The sequence below is a fragment of the Herpailurus yagouaroundi genome, unplaced genomic scaffold (genome assembly GCF_014898765.1).
Source record: "Herpailurus yagouaroundi ecotype Mexico unplaced genomic scaffold, PumYag 182, whole genome shotgun sequence".
Classification (NCBI taxonomy): Eukaryota; Metazoa; Chordata; class Mammalia; order Carnivora; family Felidae; genus Herpailurus; species Herpailurus yagouaroundi.
The window spans coordinates 25,758,594-25,773,145 of record NW_024412413.1 but is presented as its reverse complement, the minus strand read 5'-3'; the positions used below and the strand labels follow the sequence as shown (position 1 = coordinate 25,773,145).

At 40.1% G+C, this 14,552-nt stretch overlaps 1 protein-coding gene across 4 annotated transcripts in view; it reads right to left on the bottom strand.

Annotated features, from left to right (window-relative positions):
* Positions 1 to 14,552, bottom strand: part of FGD6 (FYVE, RhoGEF and PH domain containing 6) — a 116,265-nt gene that overhangs the window by 16,720 nt on the left and 84,993 nt on the right. For all 4 annotated transcript variants that reach the window (XM_040491191.1, XM_040491192.1, XM_040491193.1 and 1 more), the window contains 6 exons: positions 11,237 to 11,287; positions 7,907 to 7,965; positions 7,751 to 7,822; positions 6,986 to 7,054; positions 5,485 to 5,568; positions 4,647 to 4,726 (listed from right to left, as the gene is read on the bottom strand). In XM_040491191.1, the coding sequence (XP_040347125.1) occupies positions 4,647 to 4,726; positions 5,485 to 5,568; positions 6,986 to 7,054; positions 7,751 to 7,822; positions 7,907 to 7,965; positions 11,237 to 11,287 (415 nt within the window). The remainder of the gene's footprint in view (positions 1 to 4,646; positions 4,727 to 5,484; positions 5,569 to 6,985; positions 7,055 to 7,750; positions 7,823 to 7,906; positions 7,966 to 11,236; positions 11,288 to 14,552) is intronic.

Sequence of the window (14,552 nt, the reverse complement as noted above, 5' to 3'; positions counted from 1 at the left end):
AATCATGTCACATATGCTGTTCTTTCATTTAATCATTCCTGGCTCTCTCTTGTGTGGGGATCTGCCAAAACAATGTTTACCAGCTCTTGATAACACATTTTTCACAGACCACACACATTTGTCTGCAGTACTGAGTAGAGACATTCTAGCCCTTCTTTTGTAACATGGTTAGCAGAAGAATCAGCATCTTCTTCAGTTAAACCAACTTAAGATGCAGTTAAACCAAGTATTCTTTTCTTTATGGAATGTGCCTATTACCTAGAAAGCAAATTTGTATTAAACAAGCACATTCTCCCATTGACTGGGATGAATTTCCAAAGGGAAAAACCTCCAATAGAAGAGATTTCAGGTATGTTAAGATCTTGCCATGCTATCTAGTACCTGTGTAACTGTGGAATGCTATTCCAGCGTCTAAAGTCCACATCACTTCATTTCAATTCATCTGAGTAGCATTTAGCAGGAGCCTGCTGAAGGCCAGGTACTAAGCTATGAACTTACATAGCATACAAAACACACACGTGTAAGGGCTCATATCTAATTAATTGAGTTGAGACATAAAAACAAGTAATTACCACATCATACAATAAAGGCAAAGTAGATGAGTAACACAGAAGCAGTAAACTACCTTATTCAGGTAGCAGGAAGGCTCTACAGAGGTGATGACTAAGTTAGGACTAGAAGAATTTGGGCGTCGACATAAACTCTGCAGTGTCTCTGTGCATCCTCATTTGCCCTCCTAGCTTTGCTTATCTTCTCTAAGCTGATGACTCCCAAATATATGCCAAGTCTGGGCCCCCTTCTGACCTCCAGATCCTTACAGACACTGTCTCATTGATGGCTCCGTCTTGATGATTGATAGGCACCTCACATTCAACATGCACCTCTGAAACTATATTCCTGATTGTTCCCCCAAAGCTGCTTTTCTCCCAGTGTTCCTTAACACAGGGAATGACACCACTATCCGACACAGTGTGCAAGCTGAAGACTCGCTCTTAATGCCTCTCTCTCTCAATCCCCATGTCCACTTAATCACTTTACTTCCCCTCCCAAACCATTCTCCACCCAGCAACCAACTTTTAAAAAGGCCAATCTGATCACATCAATCCCTAGTACAAACTTTTCAGTGGTTCATCATCCCCTAGTACAAGCTTTTCGGCTCAAGACCCAAATCCACAAGCTCTTTCCCCTGTCCCTCCAGGCTTACCTTTGATCACTCTCCCCCTCATTCTCTATTTTCATGCCATTCTGGTCTTTCAGTTCTTTGAATATGCCATGCCCCTTTCCACCTCAGCACCTTTGTACACATTATTCCTAATGAGAGCCTCCTTTCCCCTTTGCCTTGCTATCCAACTCCTACTTACCCTTCATAACTCAGTGGACACAGCAGGTCTTTCAGGAAGCTAACCTTGACTTCCCTTTCTCTACTAAAATTAGTTCAAGTTTCCTTGTTTTACAGCCTCATAGCATCTGGTAGTTTTCCTGTGCAATACTTAATCATAATAATAACTGATTGTGTTGACATTTTGTTAAGTGTATGTCTTCCCTAACGGACTGCAAGTTCAGGAAAGGAAGGGCCCTTTTAATTCTCCACTGTATCCTGATGCTTAAAACACTGCCTGGCCCAGGGAAGAGGCTCCATATTACTTGCTGAATGAGGGAATGAATTCCAGGCGGAAGCAGCTGCCTGTGCAAGGCAAAAGGATGTGAGGTAGGCTGGCATGCATGGAGAATATGTAGATCCATCTGGCAGAACATGCCATGTTTTGGTGGGGGTGGAATGGACAGGGAGAATGGATGGAAATCAGGCTGGTGAGGTAGACAGGAACCAGATCACAGGAGACCTTCTCAACTCCTTCCTACATGTTACAGAGTACCCAGCTCTCTGTGGTTGGGGGAACTCAGAAGAGCATGGTACACTGGTGGCATTCAGTATGTGTCAGTTCTCCTTCCCCCAGGCCACCTTAATCCTTCCTTGGAAACTTACTTTCCCTTTACCTAGAACTTTCCAGTTTATCATTTCTCCTGCATAACCCACATTCAATTCATCAATAATCCTATTAACTCTGATTCTGAGCATTTCTACCATTCTAGTACAAGAAAGCATCATCTAGTTTCCTGCCTGGTCTCCCAACTTCTACACTAGACTATAATGGTTTATCTTCCACAAAGAAGCCTGTGTCCTCTTTTTAAAATATACATTAGATCATACCAACTCTTAGCTTAAGATACTCGGATGGTTTCCCGTCACACTTAAAAATCCAATGACCTTATTAAGTTTTAAGATGCCCAAAGAAAGATTTACTATCATTTCCTGAACAATTTCATTTTTATTTATTTTTTAATGTTTATTTATTTTTGAGAGAGAGAGAAAGAGACAGAGTGTGAGCAGGGGAGGGGCAGAGAGAGAGGGAGACACAGAATCCGAAGCAGGCTCCAGACTCTGAGCTGTCAGCACAGAGCCTGATGTGGGGATCAAACTCAAGGGGCCTGAACTCACGAACCATGAGATCATGATCTGAGCCGAAGTCGGATGCTTAACCGACTGAGCCACATAGGCCCCCCAACAATTTTTAATAAAATAGAATTTTGTTTTCACCAAAGCGTGTATGTGTATGTGTATGTGTGTATATTATATATATATATATATATATGCACATATATACATGTGCATATATATATATATATATATTTAATTTTAGAGAGAGAGCATGGGTACAAGTGGGAGGGAGGGGGTGGAGAGAAAGAATCTTAAAGCAGACTCCATGCTCAACGTGGAGGGAGCCTGATGTGTGGCTCAATTCCACGACCCTGGGATCAGGACCTGAGCTAAAATCAAGAGGTGGATACTCAACCATCTGTCATCCGGGCACCCCAACCAAAGCAGATTTTTCCTTAGGATATTTAAGTGTAACTGAAAACTTGACTTTCCTGTAGGTAAAATTTCTCTGGATATTTGAAAATAAGTTTCTTGATTTTAAGAACCAGGCTTAAGTATTTGTCAGGAGCCTGTTGCATAGGGATGTGATGTTCTTTGCACTTTTGTTCAAACTCAAACTCAAAAACAAAAAAATCCCAAAAAAACAAAAGTCACAGTTCCAGGTGATCAAGAGTTTACCATCACTTTCCAAGTATTAATCTGGAGGATGCTTCAGGTACCACCTCTGCCCCAACACCCACCCTGAAACTGCTTGCTCTGGTGGGTAGCTGGGAAGCATGTCACAAAATCCTGGACAAACCCTCTCTCTCTTCTGTCATCCTTAGATCTAGTGTCAGGCAGCAGTGGTCATTCCATCTCAGAAGGGTGACAATGACCCAGGGGGTTGTTCTTGTGGTCCTGATTATGGGAAGTCAGACATCTGGTCTGAATCTTTGATATCCATAGACATAGGCAGTAATATAATGGTTAAAAACATGATTTTCAGTGTCAGATATACCTAGGTTAAAATTTCAGCTTAACTGCTTATTAGTTCTATAATCTTGGATGTGTTATTTAACCTGAGTCTGCATTTTTCTCATCTGGAAGGTCAAGACAACAACACCTACTCCACTAGTTATAATGGAAATTAAAAGAGAAAATAAATATAAAAGTTTAGCATTGTGCCTGGTGTAGAGAAATAAATGGTTCCAGTTAGAACGCTCGCTGCTACTATCCAGATACACCAGTGGAGCATGGCTGCTGGTGTCTCTTCCTGCACCAGCCAAATCCTGCCAAACATCCACTTCTGCCACTTGGCCAGTAACTCAGTAATGTACATGTACGAGTCATACAACTTCTGGTCTCCTTGGCACTTGATTTAAATAGTGGTTAATATTTTTTGATTTACACATAAGTCACTGCAGGTTCCAGTGTGAAACAATGTGGTATCATAAATAAACAACAACAGATTTAAAAGTAAAAAATTTTCATTTGTATTCTGCCCTTGCCAGCTATGTATTGGTTTTTTTTTTTTTTAGTGTTTATTTATTTTTGAGAGAGACCGAGAGAGTGTGTGAGCAGAGCAGGAGTGGGGGAGGGGCAGAGAGAGGGAGACACAGAATCTGAAGCAGGCTCCAGGCTCTGAGCTGTCACCACAGAGCCTGATCTGGGGCTCGAACCCACAAACCTCGAGATCATGACCTGAGCTTAAGTCGGATGCTCAACTGACTGAGCCACCCAGGCGCCTCTCCAGCTATGTATTATTAAGACAACAGTTGACTTTTTCTCTTAGTCTTCCTCATTTTTATGAGATGACACCCACCTCGTAGATTTGTTATGACCTTTCAATGTTATATGAAAATTTCCTAGTGAATTATAAAGCACTAGATGTCTTTAAAAACATTAGGTGCCATTGCAAAAAGATTTGAAGTATTCACTAAAATAAATAAATAAATAAATAAATAAATAAATAAATAAATAAATAAAAATTATCAAGGCACTTTCAGCATTATTATTCTTTTCATAGGAACATTTTTATCTTTGTGCTTCTAACACATTATTAGATCACCTCTCAGACATTTTATCTACATGATAAACCAAAAGTAAACTGCATGGTTTTAGGGAAGAAAAAGAAATAAGCCTAGTAGTTAACCTAAATGTAAAAGCTGTTGGAGATGTATGACTCTATAATACCAGCAAATGTTCATGTATACATGTTTTAAAATTTTACCTGGCTGAAAGGATAAAGGAACGTTCTACACTTTCAATCTTTAGTTCATTCTGATACGCTTCTTGGGTAGGTTTTCTGACCTGAAAGAAAGCAAGACAATTTGAGCAAACTCATCCTATTGCAAATCTCATCTCTGAAGCATAGCTAAAGTTGCTCAATGCTCTTGGTGCAGTCATCCACCACCAACCCTCATACCCAGCTTTATCTCCCCCTGCTGTCCCTCATCTACTCTGTGCACCAGACAGAGTTAGATACCTGCATATGTATAGGCCCAACTTTCCCACCTTCAGGCCTTGGCTCCCACCTCCAGGCCAGTATACTCGCCTCTACCTGGAATGCCTTCTCCACATCTCAGTATGGCCATAAGTGACCTACTCTTTAAGGCTCTTGGCTCTTCCTCCAAAGACTTCTTCTCTGTTTCCTAGCTGCCACAAATTCCTCCACTGAGTCCCATCGAAAGTTGCACATTCTTTATTTTCTGAACTCCCCCATATTTTAATTATGCCTTCATTGGTTATTTGTACCCTTATAGGTATTTATGTATAGTGTATTATCTCACCTCTGGGTGAGGCAGAGACAAAAATCATGATTCACTTTATCTTTGTATTTTTCACCAAACTTATTACCATGCTTTGTTTATAGTAGTTCTCAATAAATACCTTATGAATAAATTAATGTGTGAGTGAACAAATGACTACATAAATGAATAAATGAACATATAAACAGTAACACAGGGAGAGAGAAAAATTAAGGATGTGAAAAAGATGATTATCTTAGGGCTTCTTCTCTAAATATACTTGGGTTAAGAAAAGAAGTATCTTCTAACAGATACACAGACCTTCATTCCAGCCAATGAGAGCATGTTGTTCAGTTTATACATCCCAGACTGCACCGGTGTTGTATACAACAGGGCATCATTAAACTGAAAGCAGAAATATTTTACAGGGTCAAGTAAATAAACAAATTTCAGCTACAGAGACATTGGCAAGACACTGAAATAAAAAAGAAAACACTACTTTTTAATTAAAAGCTCTTTGAATAAAACACATAAATGTGCTTATATAAACTATAACCACCCAGAATGCTTTATTAAAATTATTATTATTAAAATACAATTTCGGGGGTGTGTGGGTGGCTCAGTTGGCTGCGCATCTGACTTCAGCTCAGGTCATGATCTCACAGCTTGTGGGTTCGAGGCCCGCATCGGGCTCTGGCTTGGAGCCTGGAGCCTGCTTCAGACTCTGTGTCTCCCTCTCACTCTGCCCCTAACCCATTCCCATCCTGTCTCCATCTCTCTCAAAAATAAATAAACACTAAAAAAAAAAAAAGACAATTTTGGGGCACCTGGGTGGCTCAGTAGGTTAAGCATCTGACTTTGGCTCAGGTCATGATCTCACAGTTTGTGAGTTCAAGCCTGGCATTGGATTGTCTGCTGTCAGCACAGAGCCCGCTTAGGATCTTCCCTGCCTCTCTCCTGCTCACTCTCTCTCTAAAATAAATAAACATAAAAAAAAAGAAAAAAGGTGGGGCGCTTGGTGGTTCAGCAGGTTGAGTGTCCAACTTCGGCTCAGGTCATAATCTCATGGTCTGTGGGCTCGAGCCCCACATCGCACTCTGCAAGCTGGGAGCTTGCTGTGGATTCTGTGTCTCCCTCTTTCTCTGCCCCTCCCCCACTCACACTCTGTCTCTCTCTCAAAAATAAATAATAAACATTAAAAAAGAATTTTAGGGGGCGCCTGGGTGGCTCAGTCGGTTGAGTGTCCGACTTCAGCTCAGGTCACGATCTCGCGGTCCGGGAGTTTGAGCCCCGCGTCAGGCTCTGGGCTGATGGCTCAGAGCCTGGAGCCTGCTTCCGATTCTGTGTCTCCCTCTCTCTCTGCCCCTACCCCGTTCATACTCTGTCTCTCTCTGTCTCAAAAATAAATAAACGTTAAAAAAAAAAAAAAGATTAAAAAACGAATTTTAGAAAGAAAAAAGAAAAAATAGAAAAAAGGCATTTTCTAGAAAATGTACTCTTTTCAAGTTCTGTAACAGATACAATATTTTCTGAATTCTAAATCCCACTAAAGTATTACAATCTGACTAAATAATTGATTGAATCAATTTTTCCACATTAGAAAGACATAAACTAAATTCAAAAAGGAAATAATTTCTGGTTATGCATGCATCACAAAAGACTTTGTTTCCTACATTTGAAATGCAAATAAGCAAGACAGTCAGTCAAAAATCCCACTAAAGCTATATAAATGTGTTAAGCTTATCTGTCATGTACAAATGTCTCCTTCCATTAGGCAATTATCCCTTCCTCCGGCTCATCAGAAACACACATGGCCACTTACCAGGAAAAACACTCGGGGCTGCATGACTTTCCGAGACAGCTTCATCAGAGTTCCCTCTTTCAGAAAAACCTGATTCATCCAAACAAATACGCATTTAATCCCACCATCATAACACAACTATGATAAATATCTAATTTGTTTTTCAACTTTCTTTACCCCGAATTTTTTTTGGGGGAACAGGGCTGGGTGGACATAGTTGCCATGTCACTTTTTACAGTTATGGTTTCTTTTTAAGCTGCTTAAGGAACTGGACAAGCCAGCAGAGTTTCATAAATCCAGTATTGGTCCCAGGGGTACTATGTGGTCTGAAATGTAACTGACTGAGCGTGTACTTGATCTTAAGGCATAGCCAACATCCTGACAATTGCACTTTGTAATTTTCCTGAACTCATTTCCTACGCCACTGTTGTGCTCTATGAGGAGCACCAAAATACCAATTTTCTCCCTCCCCTCTTAAAGATTTTAAATGAAATTGTCTTTAAAGCTGTGTGAGGTCAGTTAGTATTACACAATAAAATGATCCTATTTAATCAGATACTCTGTGGGGTTCCTTGCCTTTCTCCTAATTGAATTGAACTTCTTGTCACAGTGACTTAAATCATGAATGTTTTGAATGGATAGAATGAGCTTGGTTGATCCAGATTGAGTCAGTGAAGAATAACAACAACAAATAAACCTATTTCCGTAACTGAAATGAAAAATAGCTACAAACAGTGTCTAAATACATTGTATTAAGTTTGCAAAAGGCAGTCTAAAAACACTTACCCGTCCAGGTTGCACTATTTCATGGTGTCCATTTAAGCTGTATTGAATTTGCATAAGTTTCTGAAAGTTGTCCTACAGAAAGAGAATGTATAGCATATGAAAGGCCTGGGCTTTTAGGTTCAATAGTATAACAGCTACTGACATCAAGATACTTACCCCTTGCTTCATGGTGTCATTGGCGTGGTTGGCTACCTCAATAACAACAGCAAGGGCATCTAAAATGTATAGGAACAGAAGGGACATCAGGTTATTCCAATGAATGGCAACATTAAGCAATTCCAGAGGGCCAGATAGCAAGTTTATAGCAGCAAACCCTGGAGGAGCTTGGGTCTGATGAGGGCAATACCAACGAAAAACAGTACTCATGAAGAAAAATGAGCCCAATACTCTAATGAGACATTATAGGCTATATGTGTCAATAGTATAAATGTCAGGGTTGCTTTGTGCTAAGATTTGATTACCCTATTGAATGTTTACAAGGATAAGGAAAGGATTTCACCTGAAAGTTAAAGACCATTCCAGTATAAAGTGCCTTGGGAGAGAAGTACCGTGGCACAGGGGACAGGAAACCAGAACTATGAAAAGTAACGATTTAAGAGGGTCAGGGCTTCGCTGCCTTCTCTTGGTCTGATCCCAAGGGGAAAGAAATACCACAAAGAAGCATGTGAGGCTTTAGGAAATTACATGCACTATTTTGTGAGCTGAGTAATTTATCTGTGTTTATTCTTATTAACACCTCGCCTTTAACAAAGTGTTTTTGAATGCTCTAGTCTTGTCATCTTCATAACTAGATATAAAGGGGAAAGTCTGCACTTTGTCTCCTTTTGGGCTATAGTTGTTCTTAAGACAGTAATGCTTCCCTACAGACATGGGGACATATGGAAAGACAATTTTTGGTTGTCACAGTGACTGGGAAGATCCACTGGCCTTTAGTGGGTAAGAGCCAGGGATGCTAAGCATCTTGCGAGACTAATTACAAGTTCATATAAAGAAGGTTATCCGAAATGACAGTAGCACTCCCACAGAGAAAAAATGGTAGAGTATTATTTATTTTATTTTATTTATTTTTGTTTCTTTTAATATGAAATTTATTGTCAAATTGGTTTCCATACAACACCCGGTGCTCATCCCAACAGGTGCCCTCCTCAGTGCCCATCACCCACTTTCCCCTCCCTCCCACTCCCCATCAACTCTCAGTTTATTCTCAGTTTTTAAGAGTCTCTTATGGTTTGCCTCCCTCTCTAACTTTTTTTCCCCCTTCCCCTCCCCCATGGTCTTCTGTTAAGTTTCTCAGGATCCACATAAGAATGAAAACATATGGTATCTGTCTTTCTCTGTATGACTTATTTCACTTAATGTAATACAAAAACTGGTAGAGTATTAGAGAGGGAAGTATGTCCCCCTGAGGCTGGCGTGGTAGTGGCAATAATCATCAACAAAAGAACTATAAAAAAGAAAAAAAAAGAAAAAAAGAAAAGATCAATTTCTGGCAAGAGGTTGAGGTTTTTTTGGTCCCATTACTGTAACCTACCAATAGATTCTCTTTCTGGTGTTAGCCTTAGAGGGTTCTACATTCTTCAAACATGTATTATTATCACCATTATCAAAGAAAAGCAGTACTTCCTTATAGATACCCCAGGCATTTATCAGAATTTACTGCACATGACACTCAGCACAGCAGATATTCAAGAGTGATCCTGGACACATTCCCTTCCTTGTGGCCCATGTGAATTCCCAGTGCGCAGGGAGAAAAGGTTTAGGATTTCACAAGTGGATACAATGATAAAACAGCTGCTATCTGGTCACCAGGCCTCCAAGCTCTACCTTCTCCTATCCATTTTGCAATTCTACTTTCCCCATGTCACCCCTTTAGGGATCCCTTTAACTTTTCTGCCAGCCTTCCAAAGGCATATTTGTCTCATTTTCTCTCACCTCTTGGGCAATCTCATCTACAACTTTTCACTGTTTTACTGCCATGCTTCTGGCCACACAGTGCACTTCACTGTTCACTGCTTCTTTGAACCTATGTCTTTGCTGAAGGGTGTAATTTCCTTCAAGCAAGCTCCTTCATCTCTGGTGCTATATTTGTTTTATCTGGAAAATGGAGCTAATAACTCACTTTCCTTGAAGGCAGGAGCCCTGGGAGAGATGTTTTGAGGCCCTAGTCACTAAGTTGTGGCTAAAATTTTCATCTTCACGAGCCAGACTCTGGTCTGGAATGCCTGCTCTCCCTCTCGTCCACCCTTCAACTCATCTCCAGCCCCACTTCTCTCTAAGCAAAGCACTGCCTCTTCAATCTTTGCATCTTCCCCACTCTTTGAAATGATTCTGTATTGCTCACTACATCCTTACTTTAAATTTTTTTAATCTTTATTTTTGAGAGAGAGAGAGATAGTGTGTGAGTGGGGGAGGAGCAGAGAGAGAGGGAGACACACAGAATTCGAAGCAGGCTCCAGGCTCTGAGCTGTCAGCACAGAGCCTGATGTGGGGCTTGAACCCACAAACCATGATATCATGACCTGAGCTGAAGCTGGACTCTCAACCGACTGAGCCACCCAGGCGCCCCACATCCTTACTTTAAAGCTATCTGTTTTGTTCTTTATCTGATGGGTATTACGGACTTTACTCTTCAACTAGATTACATGTTCACCTAAAACAAGAAGCACACCACATACTCCACTCCAAACTTTGCCTTTTTTTTTTTTTAAAAGCACCTTTAAAAGCAAAACACTTGCAAAGAGAAGATGTTAGATTAGAAGTAAAATGATTAAGAGAATGAGTAAGAATCTCCACAAAATGGGATAAAAACCTATTCAGCTTTGTAATCTGAAAATGTAAAGGATGTATAAGAATTGTAATCAGAATTCATAAAATTAATGGAGTATGGACATGGACTTCAGATTAGAGCCAGGGATATACCTATGGCATTTGAAAGAGGTACTTTGGGGATAAATAGAAAGAAATACCAGTATCTGGAACAGAATTAATCCTTGTGTATGTGTGTGTGTATGTGTAAGAGAGAAACATACATACACACACACACACACACACACACACACACACACACACACACACACTGTGGATTAATCTGTGAATATCACTGAGTCCCTTGTATTGTAATGGAAGTTTTCCTTTAAGTGCTACTAGGGGCGAGGGGTAGAAGGGTGGTAAGGCAACTGCCCAGCATCAAGCAGTCTTAGAATATGCTATTTTAGAATTTGTCCCTGATTTGTGTAGTTGATCACTTCACAGAATCATGATTTTAAAGCCTGAAAGGACCTTGCAGATCAACTGGTTCAATCCCGGCTTTTCAAAGCAACAGACACATCTACAGAAGGCGAATTTTCCACTGGCATGGAGTGACTGAGCATAGAAGGAACCTTCCTTATTCTAGAACATGCGGGGTCCTCTCTCAGGAGGCCAGCTTCTGTGGCCAGCTATAATATAAGAACTTCTACAACATATAATACCACAAAAGTTATTTACCTTGAGTGTCTCTGAAATCTCCAGAGTCCTCTAGAAGATTTTTCAAATAATCTAGAAAAGGAAAAGGATTATAGTATTTAGTAAAATAAAGCACTAAGGAAAAAAGCATTTCATCTTTCTTATTGAATACTTTAGTCAGTTTTGTTGGTTAATATATGTGCTAGTTCAATGTGCACTAACTTAAAAAAAAGTTTTTTTTTAATGTTTATTTCTGAGACAGAGAGAGACAGAGCACGTGTGGGGAAGGGGCAGAGAGAGAGAGAGACATAGAATCAGAAGCAGGCTCCAGGCTCTCAGCTGTCAGCACAGAGCCTGATGCGGGGCTTGAACTCACAAACCGTGAGATCATGACCTGAGCCAAAGTTGGTTGCTCAACTGACTGAGCCACCCAGGCGCCCCAATGTGCACTAACTTTCTAAAAATGTGAAAGAATAAAGCCCCAAGATGCATTTGAAATTAGAACACAGGCTCAGAGCTAGAAAATCAGGGGCCACACTGGTCATTTTCTTTTCTTTTTTAATGTTTATTTTATTTTGAGGAAGAGAGAAAGGGAAAGAGAGAGAGAGGGAGGGAGGGAGGGAGGGAGAAGGAGAGAACGAACCCCAAGCAGGCTCTGTGCTAATGTGCCCCACTGCGTGGGGCTCGATCTCATGGCCGTTTGACCACGACCTGAGCTGAAACTAAGAGACGCTTAAATGACTGAACCACCCAGGCATCCCCACACCCGTCATTTTCAAGATGAGGAATCAGGTTATGTAACAGGGTTTCACTGAAGTTACAACCTCTAGCTAAGACTAGAATCCAGGTTTCCTGATGCCCAGTTTAGCACTTTTACTCCAATACACATGAAATGCCTTAATCTCAAATCAGCTGTGTGTCCAGCACAAAATTCTAAGCATTAATAGACTGAATACCTAAGGGATTTGTCAATCTGAGAGTCTAACAATGCAGAGAACATCAGAGGAATACACTACATATGTCTAGAGCAGTGGTTCTCAAATGGGGGTGGAGTTTGCTTGCAAAGGGACATTTGGAAATGTCTGAAGACATTTCTGATTGTCACAACTGGGCAAAGGGGGTTCCATTGGCATCTAGTGACTAGAGGCCAGGGATGCTAAATATCCTACAAATGCACTGGACAGCCCCACAATAAATAATTATCTAAGCCAAAATGTCAATAGGGTTGTAGTTGAGAAACTCTGGTCTAAATGAAGATGTTTTTTAAATAAGCTATGTGGGTATACAGTTCTTATAATACAGAAAAAAAAATTAAGGCAATAGGTTATATTTTATAAGTCTTTAACACTAACAGATGTCATGGGATTTCAAGGTACTTCAATCTCTGTTGAGAAATGTTGGATGATTTCGATTATCTCTCAAAACAAATTCTTAAAAAACAAAACAAAAACAAAACCACACATACAAACCACCCCCCACCAAACAAATTCTGTTCCCTGGAATTTAAATTCACCCCACTACATGATCTCTATGGACTTTTGTGATTTTCTGTCTCACTACTGCTTAACACAGGCCCTTTGTCCTTACCAAAGTCTGATTCTGCACAATGCTTGAATACTTCCCATGTGGTCCCTGGCTCCAAACTTTTGTCTCTAATGTTCCCTTCTACTGAATCCTTTTCTCTGTCTCTGCACATAAAAATTCTCCCATTCTTCAAGGTTCATCTTAAATTCCTCTTCTCTTACCAAACTTTCCATTTGAAAGAAATATTCTCTCCCTTTGAATAATGTATTACACAGTAGTTACTCACTTTATGCCTTTTATCATTTTCTCATTAGACTCAAAGCTCCTTGAGGGCAGGAGCCATATCTGATTCATCTTTCTATCCCTCATAGTACATAGCCTGGGTCTTTGAATACCAGAGACAAGAAATGCTTGATGAATAAAAATATAAATAATTTTTTTAAGACAGGATTATGTTTAGGAAAAAGGCAGTAAAGGCTGAAACCTTTGTTTCAACTCCTAGTGCCAGTGGGAGTTGAGAAAATAAAAAGAGGAAAGGCATATTAAGAGACTGAATGCATTTTTATCAGAATCAATCTCCATTCAGCAACATTATAGAACTGGTTAATTTCATCTCATGGATTTATGAAGTCATGCTCAAAGACACAAAGGAAAACCTGGATGTTAGTGTCAGCTTTTTTAATTCAATAGCTGACACAAACACACACACCCAATTGCTGAAACTCTGTACATCTTTGAAACAGTGATCCAAGAACTCGTATGAGTTTAGACATGTACACTATAAATACCCAGCTCTGGCAATAAGCCATGGGGAGATACTGTGTATGACGACATTAAGCTTCTATGCACCATCCCTAGCAATTTAGCTCTTAAAGTAATCCGAAAACAAGTTGGAGAGTATGGTACCAATCAAATAGATTTAAAAAACCCACAAAAACTAACAAAATGCACTTATTACACATTACACTTAGCCTCACCTGGAGATGAAAAATTAATCTCACTCTGACCCCACTCAGAATGCATTCCATTTATAAGCTGTGTTCAGTGGGCCCAAATATTTAACTTTCCTATGAGTAACAAGGCTGGGGAGAAAAACCTACTCTTCTTCTTACATCTTCTCAACACCTGGGCTATCGCATTAATCAAAAGTGATGTCCCTTAGAACCTCTAGTTAGTGTAAGAGTGTAGAAAAGCAAGCAGATTTATTTAAATATCAGATTCATGGCAAGTTCCTACTTTGTCTTCAATTTTTGTTCTTTAATACAAAAGTATGCCCAAACAAACAGAGACATTTCTCTAAACCAAGAGGGCTCACTGGAAGATGTCCGTATTAGGAAATCCTGACCTCCGAATCACAGGGCTGAGCTTGATAAGTTTGAGTTGCATTTTCTTTCCCTGAACTCAAGCTCAGCTGCTGTCCACCAACCTGAACTTGAGGCACAGAATGGAAATACACAAACTGGCTGAGCAGAAAACCCACCACTAGAATGCTGCAAAATCATGCTTTTAACCAAGGATGGAATGGAGTTAGGTTTACTTTCCTGGCCAACTAAAAAAACAAAACAAAACAAAAAAACCCTTAAATTTCAGCTTTCAAAATCCAATTTTCCAAAACTGAATTTTCCAAATTCAACTTTCTCATGGATCCATCCATCCATCCATCTATATTTTCAGGGCACCTTGTTGCAGTACATCATCTTCACAAGTTTTTTACCTTTTCAAAGAAGACCAGACCATGAATCCCCTTGGTTAAGAATCACCCAGTGCCTTAACTGCAAAATGAGAAGAATGTGGCTGTTCAGCCTCTGAGTCAGATGGGAGGAGCACTGAAACC